The sequence below is a fragment of the Oncorhynchus clarkii genome, chromosome 33 (genome assembly GCF_045791955.1).
Source record: "Oncorhynchus clarkii lewisi isolate Uvic-CL-2024 chromosome 33, UVic_Ocla_1.0, whole genome shotgun sequence".
Classification (NCBI taxonomy): Eukaryota; Metazoa; Chordata; class Actinopteri; order Salmoniformes; family Salmonidae; genus Oncorhynchus; species Oncorhynchus clarkii.
This window is the reverse complement of record NC_092179.1, coordinates 11,548,134-11,568,975: the sequence shown is the minus strand read 5'-3', so window position 1 is coordinate 11,568,975 and position 20,842 is coordinate 11,548,134. Positions and strand designations below refer to the sequence as shown.

The following is a 20,842-nucleotide window of genomic DNA, read 5'->3' as shown; positions in this document are numbered from 1 at the left end:
TGTGTGTGTGTGTGTGTGTGTGTGTGTGTGTGTGTGTGTGTGTGTGTGTGTGTGTGTGTGTGTGTGTGTGTGTGTGTGTGTGTGTGTGTGTGTGTGTGCGTGCGTGCGTGTGTGTGTGGCTAACAGCATGAAACTGATCATTCATTAGATTAGTCCCTTATGGAAGGGCTAAGTGGTCTCCTGGTGGTTCATTTTTCAATCAAATTTGCAGCCGGTGCTGTTCTGAGACAAAGTGAGGATGTTTGACACACAGGAGAGGCGTCACAACAGGAACATAAATAACCATCTGGACACTATTTGATTATTTGACATTGATCTGGTACTGCTAATCCCTGCACATAGCTCCATTCTTGTGTATTTTATTCCTCTTGTGTACAATTATTATATATTTTTTTACTCTGCATCATTGAGAAGGGCTCAGAAGGAAACATTTCACAGTAAAGTATACACCCGTTGTTTTCGGGTGTATGTGACAAAAACAATTTGATTTGATTTGCCATGATTCACACTTAATAACTTTCACAAAAATGTTGCTATACTTGATAATGCTGCTAACCAAACTATCAGTATATATTTTAACACTCTGTCAAATCAAGTTAAATCATTCACAACAGGAAGTCCAGGGTATGACCCAGATATTTAACTAGTTTCTGAAAGCCATTGGGAATAGTGGTCCATTTCTGACACAATGAATGAAATGATTGGAACAGTTGGCTCCCATGTGTAGCCTAATTCCTGAGAGGTGCTGTTGAATTTTAGGGTTTGCGCCCACAGCTCCTCTCTCCTGCTCTCCTCTATGGCATGAGAGAGATGAAGGGATGGAGATAAGAGAGAGAAAAGAGAGGAGAGCTGTCGCCTCTCTGCTACCCATCAGGCCCTCTGCTGGAGAGATCAAAGGGCCATGATGTCACACCTCTGGGCCCCTGTTGGGGGGGGTGGGGGGGGGGGGGTGGGGGGGGGGTGTACAGGGTGAATTCAATTCGAGATGTGAATGTTATAAAAGCACAATACTGTTTTTGGCTAAAAACGCATGAAAATGGTCCCACATGCAGACCAAGTGTTCTGTATTTCATCAGCTAACGAGTTAAGATCTAGGCCTTGATGTGAGAGCAATTTCTACCTGGAGTGTTATTAGTCTGAAAAAGTGAGTAACTTCAGGGGCTGAAGAGACACAGCAGCAATTATTCAGGCAAATACACACCTTCCCCACAGGGGAGAGGGGAGGCGAGGAGAGAGAGGGAGAGCTGAGAGCAGCTATTGATTAGCACTGCACTTATACGCAGTTTAAAGGCTTCCTTACCTTTTACTATTCTGCTCTCTGAGTCTCACCAGTCTCTCTCTATAGCTACGCACACGCACAGCCCTGCTCTTTAAGATAGGGTTCTTCGTAACTATATTTTGTCTCAAAGTGGGTTGAGTAGAAAAGGAGGTCAGATTTCTTATAGTAGATACACCTGTTTGTTACACACTCCCTTAGTCTCTACATACAGTGTCTTGCAAAATAATTCATCTCTCTTGGCGTTTTTCCTATTTTGTTGCATTACAACCTGTAATTTAAATTAATTTTTATTTGGATATCATGTAATGGACATACACAAAATAGTCCAAATTGGTGAAATGAAATGAAAAATATAGCTGGTTTCAAAGAATTCTAAAAAATGTAAAACGGAAAAGTGGTGTGTGCATATGTATTCACCCTCTTTGCTATGAAGCCCCTAAATAATATCTGGTGCAACCAATTACCTTCAGAAGTCCACCCGTGTGCAATCTAAGTGCCACATGATCTGGCACATGATCTCAGTATATACACACCTGTTCTGAAAGGCCCCAGAGTCTGCAACACCACTAAGCATGGCACACCACCAAGCAAGCGGCACCATGAAGACCAAGGAGCTCTCCAAACAGGTCAGGGACAAAGTTGTGGAGAAGTACAGATCAGGGTTGAGTTCTAAAAAAATATCCGACACTTTGAACATCCCACGGAGCACCATTAAATCCATTATAAAAAAATTGAAAGAATATGGCACCACAATAAACCTGCCAAGAGAGGGCCGCCCACCAAAACTCACGGACCAGGCAAGGAGGGCATTAAATCAGAGAGGCAACAGAGACCAAAGATAACCCAGAAGGAGCTGCAAAGCTCCTCAACGGAGATTGGAGTATCTGTCCATAGGACCACTTTAAGCCGTACACTCCACAGAGCTGGGCTTTACGGAAGAGTAGCCAGAAAAAAATAAGAAAACATGTTTGGTGTTCGCCACAAGGCATGTGGGAGACTCCCCAAACATATGGAAGAAGGTTATCTCGTCAGATGAGACTAGAATTTAGCTTTTTAGCCATCAAGGAAAATGCTATGTCTGGCACAAACCCAACACTTCTCATCACCCCGAGAGGGATGTTTTTCATCAGCAAGGACTGGGATCCTGGTCAGAATGGAAGGAATGATGGATGGCGCTAAATACAGGGAAATTCTTTAGGGAAACTTGTTTCAGTCTTCCAGAGATTTGAGACTGGGACGGAGGTTCACCTTCCAGCAGGACAATGAACCTAAGCATACTGCTAAAGCAATACTTGAGTGGTTTAAGGGGAAACATTGAAATGTCTTGGAATGGCCTAGTCAAAGACACCAGTGGAACCCATCGAACTTGAAGGATCTGGAGCAGCTCTGCCTTGAAGAATGGGAAAAATCCCAATGGCTAGACGTGACAAGCTTATAGAGACATACCCCAAGAGACTTGCAGCTGTAATTGCTGCAAAAAGTTGGCTCTACAAAGTATTGACTTGGGGGGGTGAATAGTTATGCACGCTCAAGTTTTCTGTTTTTTTTGTATTATTTCTGGTTTGTTTCACACCCAAAAATATTTTGCATCTTCAAAGTGGTATGAGTTGACAGTAAACTGTCTTCAGCAACCTCACCTTGTTGGCTGAGTTTGGCCACACACAGTTGTATTCCTCCTACACAGCTGTTTCTGTTTCAGTTAATGACTGTGTTTCAACCTACATATTGAATTGATGATGACTAGCACCTGTTTAGTATAATTGTTTAATTATACACCTGACTGTATGCCGACAAAATCTCTGACTATGTGCAAGTGTACCTTGAAGAATAAATGCTGTTTTCAAGGCAAAGTATGGTCACACCAAATATGGATTTGATGTAGATTTTTCTTATGTTCATGCACTTTGCATTTTGTTAATTGATAAATATAATCTATCAACATGTCTATTTTTGAAAGCATTCTTACTTTACAGCATTTTTTCACACTTGCCTAAAACTTTTGCACAGTACTGTACATGCAAAAACAGAGATATTGAAACAAACAATTGAAAAATAATCTACCTGCAATACAGCACGGAATATTGATAATGATGGGCGTGGTTTGGGGTTAACACTGGTTATTAACACCAACACTGGGTTTCCTTTTCACCAATGAGTGTTATTTTAACACTTACAGAGTTCATTTAACTCCTGAATCAACACTAGAAATGTTACACTGACAAATCAACACTAGGTAATACTGGCCAATTTGCAGTGAACGCACATACACACTTTCCCTCTGTCACATTATAATAGAAATCAGAGGGTGGCCGTCACGCTACAAGACAAATTATAGAGATCTGAGACCAGTAAACTCCTTCCTTTCCTCTCGCTCTACCTCTTCTCCCCTCTACCTCCATCCCTCCCTCCTCCTGTCTCTCTGTCTCTCCCTCCCTACCTGATGGTACCCTGGTTTTTGAAGATGCCATCCTTAAGGCGTCCATTTAATCTTGTCTTTACTAACATGTAACATTAGTTGAGATTTAGAATGGCCCGTTATCAAATGGGCGGGAACAGGGGCAGAGTTCAAACACATGACATCTGTATGCACTCGAATAGCGAATGGAGGCCACTTTCCTGCCGGTTCGTTTCACTCATGTCAGGTAGGCTACTCCGTGCAACAACATATTCCACAACAAACTCTGTATGGCAAGGGGCTCTCCAACCCTGCTCCTGCAGCTACCCAGTGCTTAAAATCTGTTCGGGTTTTCACAACAAAACGTATTTCATTAAATGGTTGACAGCCCCTCTCTGCACGCTGGAGAAAGGAATCAAATGTATCACCACAGTGAGGTGAGTTTTAAAAGTGCATACTGTTTTGGTGATAAGTGTTTGATAGAATTTTTCCCCCGTATGATGCATTTTGCATCATACGCAAAACGCAGCATCATATGATTTCTGTATTTTGAAAGTTATATATCTTGAAAACTTGATTGGTGACAAGCAAAACATTGTGGGACTATGTCAACAATGGACTAATGAAATAAACGCCTAAATCTAATTTTGTTTGGGTGGAGTGTTCCTTCGGTTCACCTAGTCGACTTCAGCTAGCAAGCCAAACTGAGACTTGCTGAAGTCTTTAGTCACACACCGGTTCCCAGGTAGCCTGTGGAGGAGGGAGGGATGGAGAGATGGATGAAAGAGGGGTTGCCCCTGAGGCGCAGTGGGGCCCTGCTCTGCAACAAAGGCTATTCAACTCAAACACTTATTGGCTATTCCTTCTCTCCCTCTATGTATTATTCACACAGATCCAAAAGGACAGCCAGTTAAAAATACATGGACAAGGCTAACACAGTTAAAAGGCTTTCTTAGCTTTTACTATTCTACTCTCTGGGATTCACCAGTCTCTCTCTATAGCTACGCACACGCACAGGTATGCATGCACACGCACGCACGCAGGCACGCACGCACACACACACACACGCACACACACACACACACACACACGCACGCACGCACGCACACACACACACACACACACACACACACACACACACACACACACATTCACACACACACACGCACGCACGCACGCACGCACGCACACACACACATTCACACACACACACACACACACACACATTCACACACACGCACGCACGCACGCACACACACACATTCACACACACACACACACACACACACACACACACACACACACACACACACACACGCACGCACGCGCACACACACAGAGGAACTTTAGAGCTCTGTCAGAGTGACCATTGGGTTCTTGGTCACCTCCCTGACCAAGGCCCTTCTCCACTGATTGCTTAGTTTGGCCAGGCGGCCAGCTCTAGGAAGAGTCTAGGTGGTTCTAAACTTATTCCATTTAAGAATGATGGAGGCCACTGTGCTCTTGGGAACCTTCAATGCGGACAAAATGTTTTGGTACCCTTCCCCAGATCTGTGCCTCGACACAATCCTGTCTCTAAACTCTACGGACAATTCCTTCAACCTCATGGCTTGGTTTTTGCTCTGACATGCACTGTCAACTGTGGGACCATATTTAGACAGGTGCCTTTCCAAATCATGTCCAATCAATTGAATTTACCACAGGTGGAATGCAATCAATTTGTAGAAACAAAGGGTCTGAATTCTTATGTAAATAAGGTATTTCTGTTTTTTATTTTTAATACATTTGCAAAGAAATCTAAAAACCTGTTTTCGCTTTGTCATTATGGGGTATTCTGTGTAGATTGCTGAGGACATTTTTTATTTAATGCATTTTAGAATAAGGCTGTAATGTAACAAAATGTGAAAAAAGTCAAGGGGTCTGAATATTTTCTGAATGCACTGTAAAACAGTAAATCCACCCATTGACAGAGGGATATGTGATAAGGGGATAATAGAGAGGAAGAAAATACATATACATAGGCATCCTGATCACGTATTTCCTGTCTGAACCCGGAAATGGCTTCTGAGAGAACAGGAGAGTGCATATATTATGACAACATTTTGTGACGTTTTTTCGTTCATTTTGGACTGTTTCTGGAGGCAAGTCGACGTCTACGCTAGGACTGTGGCGGTGATGTCCTTCTGCCGGTTATTGTCATGCAAAAGACTGCCGGTCTCACAGTAGTCGACCGTTTATTAACATAAACACGTTTAGCATCTGCAGGCCTCCACACACACACGCAAGCTGCTGCTGGGCGCATTTGGAACATTTAACATGTCTAAAAAAAATGATTGAATATACACCATCACAATAAATCCATTATTTATTTTTAGGAATGTCCGTCTAAATAAACATTATGATATGAAGAAAATGTATTTCAGAAGAACAGAATACGTGTTGCCCGACTGTATGTTATCTAGCTATGTGCCACGCTATCGGCTGTAGGCTTGTTCATTTAGCAGACAAGATATGCTTAAGTCCCCTGACATTATTTTATATTTTAGGATTTTATAGTAAGAAGATTATAATTGAACTTAGCTGACTAAAATAGAAGCGATATTTTTCCCGTTCCTGAGCAAGTGTGAATACGAAGAGGCTATGTTGAGCGTAAAAGTGATCATTTGAAACAGGTCCTATACACTAGATTTAGAGTTATTTGGCAACTTTACTTTTGAATGATGCAAACCATAGTGCCGTGCTGCCGACCACCATTTAACCTCTATTTAAGTATTCACAGCCTACAGAAAATACGTTTTTCAACGCTTTTTCATCCTATTTTCAGCTCTCTCTCCTCCTCCACTAATGTTGTTTCCATGTTTTCCCACAACCATTTTATAAATAATGCTGGTGTGCTAATAAAACATAGAAACAGCTCCCTCTGGACAAGAGGCTGAGAAAAGAGAGGAGAGTTTTGTCTTTCTTCCCTTCTATACCCCTCGTTCTATTCCCACCCTCTCGTTCCCTGTATTCTAAACCGAGCCCTTGGAGCCAGTGAGAGCCAGTGCACAAACCCTGGGTCAAGTACAGAATTTGAATATTTTCTAATTACTTGTAAAGTACAGAGGCGAGGGTGATTTAGCTTGGGGTTTGCCCTTTGGGACTATTCCATCACTCATCACAACCACGACAACCAACCACTGAGCATCAAACTCCCATTAGTCTCCTTATGTTGTTCAACAACAAAAACAAAGCTCTTGTTCATGCCATGGAACCATCTTGCTTTGACTAGCCATAGAGATATACTTCCTAGTAATAACCAGCCAGTCTCTCTCTCAGGCAAAAGCCATGCATGGGGGGCTGTTTTGCAGTGTGTCACTCTGACAGGCGGTTTATAAGAGGCCGCCTACGGCGTCATTTTCCGTCAGACACTAGAGTTCACACATCTCCTGCTCAACCCTGGGGATCTCCTTAGAGGCAGGTGACAAGTCTCAGAGAACAGCACAAACACGCTTCTAACACACACAGACCAAGCACAATGCTAACACACACAGACCAAGCACAATGCTAACACACACACTTCTAACACACACAGACCAAGCACAATGCTAACACACACGCTTCTAACACACACAGACCAAGCACAATGCTAACACACACACTTCTAACACACACAGACTGAGCACAATGCTAACACACACAGACCAAGCACAATGCTAACACACACGCTTCTAACACACACAGACCAAGCACAATGCTAACACACACGCTTCTAACACACACAGACCAAGCACAATGCTAACACACACACTTCTAACACACACAGACCAAGCACAATGCTAACACATGCTTCTAACACACACAGACCAAGCACAATGCTAACACACACACACTTCTAACACACACAGACCAAGCACAATGCTAACACACACGCTTCTAACACACACAGACCAAGCACAATGCTAACACACACACTTCTAACACAAACAGACCAAGCACAATGCTAACACACACACTTCTAACACACACATACCAAGCACAATGTTAACACACACACACTTCTAACACACACAGACCAAGCACAATGCTAACACACACACTTCTAACACAAACAGACCAAGAGCACTCCTCACAGAGACTTTTGAAACTCACCACATCTTACACATTCAGCCCAAGTACAATCCTCAAACACACTTCCTACATCCACATACAACACACAAACACAAACACAGACAAACACACAAACCTAACACATGCACCCCAAATACACCCCTGACAATCACACACATATTTCATTCACACCCACATCCATGACACAATCTCCTCACACAAACGCGTTACACACACTTGTGAGTCGTGACACACATACAGTAGCCCAAGCACACTACTCTCACCCCTTATACAACTTCCTTACAGACCTGACCCAAAAACACTTGTTACCCCCATTCTCTTAAAGGGATAGTTGCCCCAAACACACATTCTACAACCAGGCTTTCCAGAATCAGGTTCATTATAAAAACAAACTCTGGTGACCTCGACTCACTCCCAAAGAGCTTGAGGAGAAACTGGTAGACAAGTAAACAAACTTCACTCAAAAACCTGTGTGTGTGTGTGTGTGTGTGTGTGTGTGTGTGTGTGTGTGTGTGTGTGTGTGTGTGTGTGTGTGTGTGTGTGTGTGTGTGTGTGTGTGTGTGTGTGTGTGTGTGTTGCCAGTGGAGCTCGTTTGATGAATCATCAGTAGGTCGTCCTGGCTGAAAATAAATAATTTGAGACGGACAATTAGAGCTCTCCTCGTTAGTGAGTGCCTGGCCTTCACTCTCTGGGGTGTGGCGGCCATCTTGCTTGAGACAGGCAGAGCGAGTCAAAAGTAGTGCACTACACAGGGAATAGGGTGCCATTTGGGAAGCAGTCAGTTTCTCCTCTCTAATGAGATCTCCTGGTTGTTGTTGTTGTTGTGGTGTGAAGAACCCCTGGCTCCATTATCAGCCACTTAATTCTCTCATCATTAACGAGATCAACGGCACAATCATCAGACTCCTGAGACTCCTGAGACGCTCTCTCGATTTCTCCCTGTTGATCTCAATCTCTCTCTCTTCTCTCAGTCTCTAAATCTAACTCAGTTCACAGTAAGAACAGACACATACTAGCACACTTTCTGTCTGGACCTGTCCAACCACATCCTCAGAAGTCTTGCCCTCTGGCCATCAGTAACTCTGTCCTTAAACTCTTCAATGCAGAGGGCGAAATCATCCCGATGACTTCTATTTGTCATGTATGACTCATGAGCATGTAGTTGTTCATTCCATTCCAATCTAATTGTTGTCTTCGGAGTGTAATGGAGCAACACGATTGGTTCATAATTCGCCGAGCAGTCTTTGAAATGAGGGAACTCAATCTTAGGATGGTGTTTTTAAAGTTTTGTACACTCGGTGTATACATACACACAAACACACACACAGAAATGCTACAAAGCAAACACACACGCCTACCAATCCCCTGCTCTAAATCCTATTAGTGAAATGAGAACGAGGCACTGCGACCTAAAATCAAGGCCCTGTGTGTGCTGTTTCCATGGCAGAATCCTCCCTAAATCATGTTTAGTATTATTATGCACAGGTTTAGAATACAGCACTGCCACTCACACAGAACCAGGGCAATGATGTGGGAGAAAATGAGAAATAAAAGAGAGAGAGAGAGAGAGAGAGAGAAATAAAAAGAGAGAGAGATAAATAAAAAGACAGAGAGAGAAATAAAAAAAAGAGAGACAAGAGAGAGAGAAATAAAGAGAGAGAGAGAGAAATAAAAAGAGAGAGAGAGAAATTTAAAAAAAAGAGACGAGAGAGAGAAAAATAAAGAGAGCGAGAGAGAGAGAAATAAAAAGAGGGAGAAATAAAAAAGAGAGAGACGAGAGAGAGAGAAATAAAAAGAGAGACGAGAGAGAGAGAGAGAGAGAGGATTAAAGAGAGAGAAATAAAGAGAGAGACGAAAGAGAGAGAAATAAAAAAGAGAGAGAGAGAAATAAAAGAGAGAGAGAGAAATAAGAGAGAGAGAGAGAAATAAAAAAAGAGAGAGAAGAGAGAGAGAGAAATAAGAGAGAGAGAGAGAGAGAAATAAAAAAGAGAGAAGAGAGAGAAAAATAAAAAGAGAGAGAAATTAAAAGAGAGAGAAATAAAAGAGTGAGAGAGAAATAAAAAAGAGAGAAAAATAAAAAGAGAGAGAAATAAAAAAGAGCGAGAAGTGAGAGAGAGAGAGAAGAGCGAGAGAGAGAGAAATAAAAAGAGAGAGAAGAAAGAGAGAGAAGAGTGAGAGAGAGAGAGAAATAAAAAGAGAGAGAGAAGAGCGAGAGAGAGAAATAAAATGAGAGACAGAGAGAAGTGAGAGAGAGAGAGTAAGAAGACAAAGGTGTATGGCTGAGAATGTCACATGGATCATTAGGAGACACATATTTCCACATTGCGCTCGCATCAATCAACCTTGTTGGACTAATGACGGCGGGAACACACACACTCTTGTGCTCGTATACTCACATTCCTCTGTTACAACCACTCTACCATTAATTGGCTTTTGTACCCTAGACAGTAATTGATTTCATTGTTTCTCCATGTTCTAGAAAGCCCCGTCTAAACCAGTCGAGCATAGATCAAATTTGAACAGCATACTACCATGCCCAAAACCTCATACACACACACACACAGTCTCCAGGGCTGAGGGCAGAGTGAGGTGGAGTATTCTTTAATAAGATTGACAGTATTTTAATTGGTTGTCACAATTGAACTGTATCTGCCTGCAGTAGCGAGCGAGCGCGGCTGGCTGAAGTGGCGTCTCTGTGTGTAATACCAGAGAACCTATGTCAGGAGCCAGGCTGCTTCTAGAACACAATAATGGCTCTGACTGACAGACACAGGCCAGGGTAATATCCTGCTGGAACAATATGCATCCATCTGACGAGGAGAGGATAAGAGGAGGAGGAGGAGGAGGAGGGGAGATAGACAGGATGTAGCCCCAGCCCTGGCAGCCAGCAATATACTCCATTTCACTGTAAAGAGACCCCTTACATCCAACACACAGTGGCTGGTGTTCAACACCTACACACACAGTGCCATAGTATCCACACAAACACAACACAAAGATCCACGCATGGCTCCAACACCAATGTAAGCACAAACCATGACATCACCCACACTGAAACCGGCAAGGTTCTTAACCCAGACCCAGCCTGACTAACCCAACTAAACTCAAGTCAAACTATACCAGACCCAGCCTGACTAACCCAGCCAAACTCAAGTCAAACTAAACCAGACCCAGCCTGACTAACCCAACCTAACTCAAGTCAAACTAAACCAGACCCAGTCTGACTAACCCAACCAAACTCAAGTCAAATTAAACCAGACCCAGCCTGACTAACCGAACCAAACTCAAGTCAAACTAAACCAGACCCAGCCTGACTAACCCAACCAAACTCAAGTCAAACTAAACCAGACCCAGCCTGACTAACTCAACTAAACTCAAGTCAAACTAAACCAGACCCAGCCTGACTAACCCAACCAAACTCAAGTCAAACTAAACCAGACCCAGTCTGACTCAAACAAATTAAACCAGACCCAGCCTGACTAACTAAACCAGACCCAGCCTGACTAACCCAACTAAACTCAAGTCAAACTAAACCAGACCCAGCCTGACTAACCCAACCAAACTCAAGTCAAACTAAACCAGACCCAGCCTGACTAACCCAACCAAACACAAATCAAACTAAACCAGACCCACCAGAAACCAACCCAGACCCGTTCCAGTGTCCTTACCTTGAACAGCCTCAGTATATTGGCAACCATGATGGACACGGAGCTGGCAGCCGCCCCGATCACCCCCACGATCTTATCAGGCTTGGCGAAGATGGGCAGGTCGCCATTGGCACAGCGTACATCCGAGCCGTCCTTCTCGATGAGGGCCTGGACAAAGGTCAGCGACTGCTCCAGGGCGTAGGTGTCTCTGGAGCAGGTGTCCAGGATCCGGGCCCCCAGGGTGATGTTGGGGAGCAGCTCCGTGTCCTTGTTGATCAGGTCGATGGCAAACATCATGGCCTCAAGACGATGGATCCCTTTCTCCTTCTTCAGTTCCCCGCAGGGCATGCCACCGCCCCCCCGGGAGTGCACCGGGAACAGGCCACCCAGGATGATGTCGCCTTCCAATCGGATGGAGTGAGCGTACTCCTGATTGGGCGCAGTACCAATGGCGGGGTCCGTGATTCGCTGAGGAGAGGCCAGAGGGAGGAACCAGGAACATGAGGCAAGGAAGTGGAGAAGGAAGTGCCGTGTGGCGAGGAAGGAAGGAAGGCGTTGGGATTCCGGCAACGCCATGGTAACAGTTGAGTGACGGTAGTGGGAGGAGTTACTGAGGAGTTACTGTGGAGTTTGTGGGCGGGATCATGGGTGAAAGAGCGTCAGTGCCCCGGGGGAGGAGTTAGCAGGCAGCTCTAAGATGTCCCAGGCCCATGAGGCATGCATGTCCCAGTAGAGGAGATAGAGGAGAGAGAGAGAGAGAGAGAGAGAGAGAGAGAGAGAGAGAGAGAGAGAGAGAGAGAGAGAGAGAGAGAGGAGACGGTGGCGGTGGCGGCGAGTGTAGCTGCAGCGATTGTAATCCTGAACTCACATCTTCAGCAGACCCTGCAAGATACACACACAGAGAACACGTAGCAGTCAGTGCCTCAGTTATCTAGCACACACAGTCTCTCCCTCCCTCCCTTCCTCGCTCACACACACACACATACACACACACACACACACACACACACACACAAACACACACACACACACACAAATCACTGTTCATGCTGCAATGCCTGTCTTCCAGATTCAAGAGTAGACAGATGAGCATTGGCCACACACACAGTACAGCCCCCTCCCCCTCTCTCTCACACACACACACACACACACACACACACACACACACACACAACCGCCAATCCTATCCCACTGATAAGTCCATCCTATCCGTCAGTGCCAAGCCTGTCAAACACAAAGTGCCAAGCCTGTCAAACACATCAACAATGGTCCAGAAGGCATTATTCACGTGGACAGAGTGAAGGTTACTCAGTGTGTAATCATTCAGTATAAACATCTACTGGTTCTACACCTGTTTGACTGACAGCTGCATGGGAATCAACACCTGGAAGGTGTCACCTCAGCTACCTAATCATTGTCATCAGAAACAGTACAGTAATGATGTAGCAAGCCATCCTAGTACGTGAGTCAGTGAGAAGAGGCAAGGCTTTCATGGAGCAGGTTCGGTTTAACGCTCTTAGTTTTCTTGCTGGTCTCATTCCCGCTTTGAATGTCCTTCACGAATGGAAGTGATGCCATTGCTGGCCAAACAGATTAGGCTACTGGGTGCCCTCTTTACCTCAAAATATAATATCCACTGGCGGCCTGGTTTATCTGTAGCCCGCTAATAAACTTTTATCATTCATATCACATCATCACTCTCTATTCCTCAGACAAAACAAAGGCATGAGGAAAAGACCATCATTGAGACAGACGAAGAGGGCCTTCCTAATAGTGTGTTTGATCTGTTATGGTTTGACCACACCCGCTTCCCCAAAATAGTCAAATGTGTGGATATTCTTCAGAGATAGATAGAAGAGCATATTAATAACACTAGAATGTGAAAATATCAAAGAAATTCACATTCGTAGCTATAATGTATTGGCTCAATAAGTCTAAACTTCCCGCTGAGCGCCATGACCACTTTTGAGCGCGTCCGTGTGTGTTCCAAAGGGCACAGATGCTGCGCAGTATGCTTGTGTGGGCTGAACCGGCTGCACAATTCTAGGATGCTGAGATGCTAGGGGACTGCTGCATCATTGCATATAAATATCCTAATGTTTATTCGGACATCGTGGCAATATTTCTCCCTCCCTCCCCATCTATGTACCCATATTTCAAAGACGCTCACCTTTCCACACAAACAGCACTTCCACATACCCTCAGAACAGCCTCAATTCCTTGGGGCAAGATGTCAAAAGCGTTCTACAAGATGTCGAAAGCGTTCTACAGGGATGCTGGCCCATGTTGACTCCAAAGCTTCCCACAGTTGTGTCAAGTTGGCTGGATGTCCTTTGGGTGGTAGACCATTCTTGATAAACACAGGAAACTGTTGAACATGAAAAACCCAGCAGCATTGCGGTTCTTAACACAAACCGGTACGCCTGGCACCTACTACCATACACCCCTCTGAATGGCACACATACACAATCCATGTCTCAATTGTCTCAAGGCCTAAAAAATCCTTTGTTAACCTGTCTCCTCCCCTTCATCTACAGAGTTTGAAGTGGATTTAACAAGTGACATCAATAAGGGATCCTAGCGTTCACCTGGATTCACCTGGTCAGTCTGTCATGGAAAGAGCAGGTGCTCATAATATTTTGTACAGTGTATAGTTCCTATGGTTGCCAATTATGCACCTATGAAATAAATGAATCATTTACCTTGAAAGGATAACATTACTATAGCACTTTACCAAGCACTTTAACAATAAAAAAAACGGCTAACGGAATTGGGTAAGGCACACGCATATTAATATAAAACAGTACATCTTTATGGTTAGGTTTTATTCCTAATTGGCTATTCAGGCTGTATTCATGCATACACTTTAAACCCCAATGTGCTGTCATTACTCAGAAATCTGTTGCACTTAATATATATGAGTACAGTTACTTGAAGTGATTCTGTAGTGTCGTGTGAGCTTGAACACTTTGAGTAATGCCCCCACTAAGCCACGCATCCCAATATAGTTTCCCAGTGTACCTTGCCTTTTCGAGGGAATTGTAGTTAACCCCCCCTCCCCATGACTGTATTTGTTAGTGACATAGACATGGTTGTTGAATTGATTCATTTTCAGCCCTGTGGCCTTCACCGAGTAAATTCCTAGGTGAATGTTATCATTAAACTCTTTATGACAATACTAAGTATAAGGCCTTATTTTGAGGTCAAAACAAATTCCAGTAACTTTCCCAGATTTTCAAAAAAGTCCTAGTTGAAGTATTTCCAGGAATCTTCCGACTGCAATTTCTGGAAAACCTGAGATATTTACAAGAACTTTGCGTCCCTAACTGCAAGTCATTTAATGCTGGCTTGCAAAGTGATGTGTAATTCCTATTGGAATCCAGACAGAATTAGGACATCGAACAGCTGGAATTCACATTCGCCTACAATCTGTATTCACAATGACTGCAAGGTTTTGGGAAATTATGAGGACTGCATTTAAACTGGAACAGTAATTTCAATAAGGGGTTGCAAAAATCAAAATAAATTATTAGATTAGTTTAGAAAAAAAATATGTTATTTATCTCTGTGTAGCATAAGATGTATCTATCCATCCCTCAATGTACATGCAAAAACACAGATATTAAAAACAATTCCAAAAAAATGTATCTGCAGTAGAGCATGCTGGGAAAAAAAGTACGTTTGTTATTTTTTAATATAACTTTTAAAAAATAAAGTTGATGTGACTTCTCATTTCGTTTTGAGTCACTACCACAAACATTGTAAGTAATGATGACTTTTCATTGACTTTGAGTTCAACTTACTATACGTTTTTGAGTTCATAATGCCTTGGGTTTTACAGTGTAAGAATGGATGTTTCAACGTATTGTTTTCTTTTACACTATTTTATTTCCCTCCTGCAATAAAACCGTATCACAAGCATTTCGCTACACCCGCAATAACATCTGCTAATCGCGTGTATTTGGCCAATAACATTTGATTTGATTCCTGCTCGGGTTGGAACTTTTGACTCACTAATAAGAGATAATTGACAGAATGGTGGAAATTCTAGCAGTGTTATCATTATTGTTGGCAGTAAGAAAAAGGGAGTATTACCCTGCGAGGCAGAGGCCGGCCCATTTAACTTTTTAATTTACACCAATCGCTAGGTGTCAGTCTGCACCATCCTCTCTATTGGTCATTATATTAGGTTTCCTCGTGTGCAGAGACGTTCACTGGGGAGCGCACTGCTCTTTTCACAAAGTGATAGCTTTTCTCTCTTTTTCGCCTCTCTCTCTCCCTCCCTCTGCTATTTTATTCCCCTCCCTCTGCTCGTTTCTCTCTCCCATCTCCCCGCCCGTTCCTCTCCCTCCTCCTGCTCCCCCTCCTCCTTATAGTTTCCCCCTCTCACCGCACCCGTTGAATATGACATTTTTTTATTTTTTTTTGCAATTCCGATCACAGGCAGGTAAAGACACCAACCAACGGCAACGAATCAAACACATCCCAAATCCCTCCAACGGTTCCCCCCTAAATTGACTTGTGATCCTCACAATTCCCTTGACCCGTTCTTGTGGATGAGAGAAGCAACGGAACTCCTCACAGAAGACGTGGTGGAAGTGGTGTGTTAGTATGATTGCGTGGGTTTGTTGCGGGGATAGATGGGGAAGCAGGCAGCTGCGGTATACAAATCGTGGTTGTGCTCCAAAGAGAAATAACGACCTAATGACGTCTTCATGGTAGGCTACATATAAATAGATAAAAACATTATCAACCCGTAATGTTTTTTAATTCAAGTTCAATATAACATTTCGTGTCTATAGATTGAGACAGCATCCTTCATGTGTGTGAAATAACGCGTCCCTTTTCAGTGAGCTCTCTGAAGATCACACTATTGATATCCCAATTATTTTCATCTAATTTTCCCATATTAATTATGATTAATTAGATCACAAAATAAGACGTTTGTGCTACGGATGAGATCAGATGTATGGATCATTCCTAAATGCCATCAGAGCGGATGCTGTTTCTTGGCGCGCGGAACAGAGCAGAGAGCGCATTCCTTTGGGTCAATATCGGAACTTCATTGCGGAGCTCAGCAGTTTCCTTTCCCAACACTGAACCCTTCTCATTTAGCTACAGGTCACGACTCTGATTAACGATACCGTGGACTGTCAACATCAACTATGCATGTCGATAATGAAAAGATAAATAGTTATTTAAGGGATGATTTGCAGAACCATCGAGGGTAATTAATTTAACAATGAGGGAGAAGAAAAGGCAGATGGACGAAGAGCGATGGATTCTTCAGATAGAGGGAGAGAGGGGGGGGGGGGGAATGATGTTTGATGGGACCTTCTCAGACATACGAAAACTATTGAACTAAATATGTAATTTTCAAAAATGCCTACCTGCTTTTCCGTGACTTGATTGAGTGATCCTCGCTCCTTCGCGTCCCACTCATAGATGCACGCGCCTCGGGTTTTCGGTGCTGAAAGGGACAGCGCATGCAGTCGTCCAGCCAAGCAGCCAGCGCGCGTCTCCGCCAAATGAATCCCCCCCCCCCCCCCCCCCCCCCCAAAAAAAAAACACCCACCCAACAGCGATTGGTCTCCCTACTCTCTCTTTTTTCTCTCTCTCACTCTCTCTCTCTCCGCATATCCCCTTCTCTCTTTATCAGCATCGGCACCTTTTATATGTAGCATAAATGACACAGAAACGGTTTGAAATGCAACATTTAAGCAGTCATATTCTGATGCATCTGCCCAGACAAGATTCCCATTCAATTAATCCGTTATGATTGAGATCAATGTCTTAAAACAAGACGACACCAATAGGCCTACATCTACTTTCTGCATAATAGCCAACACAAAAACGCAGCCATTGGTTCCTCTCTGACGCTCACACCAACATACATGTGTTGCTACATGTCAATAGGTTCTTTCTAATCAATAGGCCTATTGGTTGCAGTGATCAATCTATAACTTGATTTATGCAGATATATTGCAGATAAGCCGATGCTATATATTGGTGATTAACAACCTAAATGAATACGGACGGGGGTACGATCAAAAGTCAGACAACTGATTCATCAAGAAGAAAAAAGGCTTTCGCGTTCAAATGACGGTGCTGTGCGAGACGTGATAAAATGGTGTCATGACTTTAGGAGCGAGCGCCTCACTAGATAGAGCACTACCGCCATCTAGAGTAACGTAGCCTACAGTAGGTCCATAAACGAAACACCGGTCATGTCAATTTATGGAAACTATTGACTATAGCTCTTCTGTTAAAAAAAACCCATAGGTTGAATCAACCAAAGCATACTTGTTCAGCGATAGACTAACAATCCGCAAAAACACTTCAAATCCACCAATAATAGACCCTCTTAAATCCAAGCATCAAGATCCACAGTAGCCTGGCCCAGTGGTTCTTAATAAAATAGGGTTCGGGGACGCCTGTGGGTCAGAGGAGGTACTGCAAGGGGTCCGCAGACTGATCGCAAAACTCTGTATAACACACAGCCTGTCTGGCTGCTTTGTATAGTAAGCCACGGCCACGTGACTCACTATCTGTACGAGCGAACCATTTTCCTGATCGGGGTGATGTACCTAATAAACTAAAAGGCTAAATAAAAGCCTTTAAATTCCTTCATCAAATCCACTTCAATCATTGTAGATGAAGAGGAGGAGACAGGTTAAAAAGTGACATCAATAAGGGATCATAGCTTTCACCTGGATTCACCAAGTCAGCCTATGTCATGGAAAAGGCAGGTGTACCTATTTCTTTTGTACACTCAGTGTGTATAAAACGTTTCAATTGTTTATGAATATACCTAGAAACAACAAGTTGAATGAATTTTGGGCAAGGAGTCCAAGGAAAAAAAATTGAGGGCGCAAACACAACATAATGTAATATTATTCAACCAAATTAAATCTTTACCCTTAGATGCAGAGCATTGTTCTGGTTCACACAGATATTGGTAGCCACATTAAACAGAGGCTGCTGGGGGGAGCTATAGGAGGACGGCTCACTGTAATGGCTGGAAGGAAACAACATTTTTGACTCCAATGAGCCCATCCTCCTATAGCTCTTCCCACCAGCCTCCTCTGACACCAGTGATCAACTCAATTCGTGTATTACCTAAGAATGTTGTTTTGAACATAAATGCACTGTACTTTATGCTTTACACTGCAAAATTCTCTCTGCCCCATGGACAAGAAATGAGCTTTAAAGGGCAAAAATGTCTCTCTGATGCCAAGTGGGGAGGCCTTCAAAATGTTCGTTTTTTTCCTCAGGGCTCTAGACTTGATGAATCTGGCCATACACTGCAGAAGTCATAGTAAAAACAGCTTGTATGCTATTTTTATTGCACTCTAAAGCAGGGGTTGGAAGCACAATTATTTTCCAATCGTTCCTTTCTTAGCCACAGAAACTGTGTGATGCCATCGCGTCAGCATGGACCAACATCCCGGGGAACATTTCCGACTTGCAGAATCCATGCCCCGGAGCTTTCAGGTTGTTCTGAAGGCAAAGGGGATCTGACCCGGTACTAAATGGGTGTACCTAATAAACTGAGTGTATACTGATGAGAGGTCGAAGGAGCATGGCAAGAATCGTGTAAGCTAACAGGCGAGCTACAAACAGACGAATAACGACTCAATATAACAGTAGTGTGCAGAACGCTATCACATTGATCCTTGTCACAGATGGGCTATTGATGGGCTATTGCAGCAGACGACCACACCGGGTTCCACTCCTCATCGCCTGTTCCGACAAATTGTGGGTCCTGTTGCGTCATGCTGATGGCAGAGATAGGATTTGACGTAAGCAGCATGAGTGATGACTGGATATGATGTAGGCCTACCTGTTGCACCTGACCAATTTTGCCCTGGTCTCCACTATGCCTCCATGCAATAGGGGATCCTTGGTATGTCCCTAAACCCTAACCCTACCCTTACCTAACGCTAACCTTGAACCCTAACCCCTACCTAACGCTAACCCTAAACCCTACCCTTACCTAACACAAACCCTAAACCCTACCCTTACCTAACGCTAACCTTGAACCCTAACCCCTACCTAACGCTAACGCTGAACCCTACCCTTACCTAACGCTAACCCTAACCCCTACTCTTACCGAACACAAACCCTAAACCCTAACCCCTACCCAAACCTAAAGCTAACCCTACCCTTAACTAACACTGAACCCTACCCTTACCTAACGCTAACCCTAACCCCTACTCTTACCGAACGCAAACCCTAAACCTTAACCCCTACTCTTACCTAAAGCTAACCCTAAACCCTACCCTTACCTAACACTAACCGCTACCCTTACCTAAAGCTAACCCTAAACCCTACCCTTACCTAAAGCGAACCCTAAATCCTACCCTTACCTAACATTAACCCCTAAATCCTACCCAAGGCAAACCCCTAACCTTACCTAATGCTAACCCTAACCCCTACCTAACGCTAACGCTAACCCGTACCCTACCCTTGCCTAACACTAACCCTAACCTAACGCTAACCCTACCCTTACTTAACACTAACCCTAACCCCTAACCTTACCTAACGCTAACCTTAAACCCTACCCTTACCTAACGCTAACCCTAACCCCTACCTAACGCTAACCCCTAACCAAGGCTAACCCCTAACCCTTACCTAAAGCTAACCCTAAACCCTACCCTTACCTAACATTAACCCCTAACCCCTACCCAAGGCTAACCCTTACCCTACCCTTACCTAACACTAACCCTAACCTAACCTAACCTTACCTAACACTACCCTAACCCCCACCCTTACCTAATGGTAACCCTAAACCCTACCCTTACCTAATGCTAACCCTACCTAACGCTAACCCTACCCTTACCTAACACTAACCCCTAACCTTACCTAACGCTAACCTTACCTAACGCTAACCCCTACCTAACGCTAACCCCTACCCTACCCTTACCTAACACTAACCCTAACCTAACGCTAACCCTACCCCTAACCTTACCCAACGCTAACCCTAACCTTACCCTAAAATGACCTAACACTAACCCCTAACCTTACCCTACCTAACACTAACCCCTAACCTTACCTAACGCTAACCCTACCTAACGCTAACCCTAACCTTACCTAACACTAACCCCTAAACTTACCTAACGCTAACCCTAACCTTACCTTACCTAACCTAACACTAACCCTACCTATCGCTAACCCTAACCTTACCTAACACTAACCCCTAACCTTACCTAACCCTAACCCCTACCTAACGCTAACCCTAACCTTACTTAACGCTAACCCCTACCTAACGCTAACCCCTACCCTACCCTTACCTAACAATAACCCTAACCTAACGCTAACCCTACCCCTAACCTTACCTAACACTAACCCTAACCTAACGCTAAACCTACCCCTAACCTTACCTAACGCTTACCCCTACCCTACCCTTAC

General features: G+C 43.8%; 1 protein-coding gene across 2 annotated transcripts in view; it reads right to left on the bottom strand.

Moving 5' to 3' along the window:
- LOC139393098 (metabotropic glutamate receptor 8-like) overlaps positions 1-16,941 on the bottom strand; it is a 235,002-nt gene extending 218,061 nt beyond the window's left edge. The window contains exons 1-2 of one of the 2 annotated variants that reach the window (XM_071141447.1): positions 16,822-16,941; positions 11,453-12,313 (exon numbers count right to left, since the gene is read on the bottom strand). In XM_071141447.1, coding sequence (XP_070997548.1) covers positions 11,453-12,007 — 555 coding nt within the window. In that variant the 5' untranslated portion in view covers positions 12,008-12,313; positions 16,822-16,941. The remainder of the gene's footprint in view (positions 1-11,452; positions 12,314-16,821) is intronic. The other variant, XM_071141448.1, reaches the window with a different exon arrangement.
- Between the last annotated feature and the right edge of the window lie 3,901 nt (positions 16,942-20,842).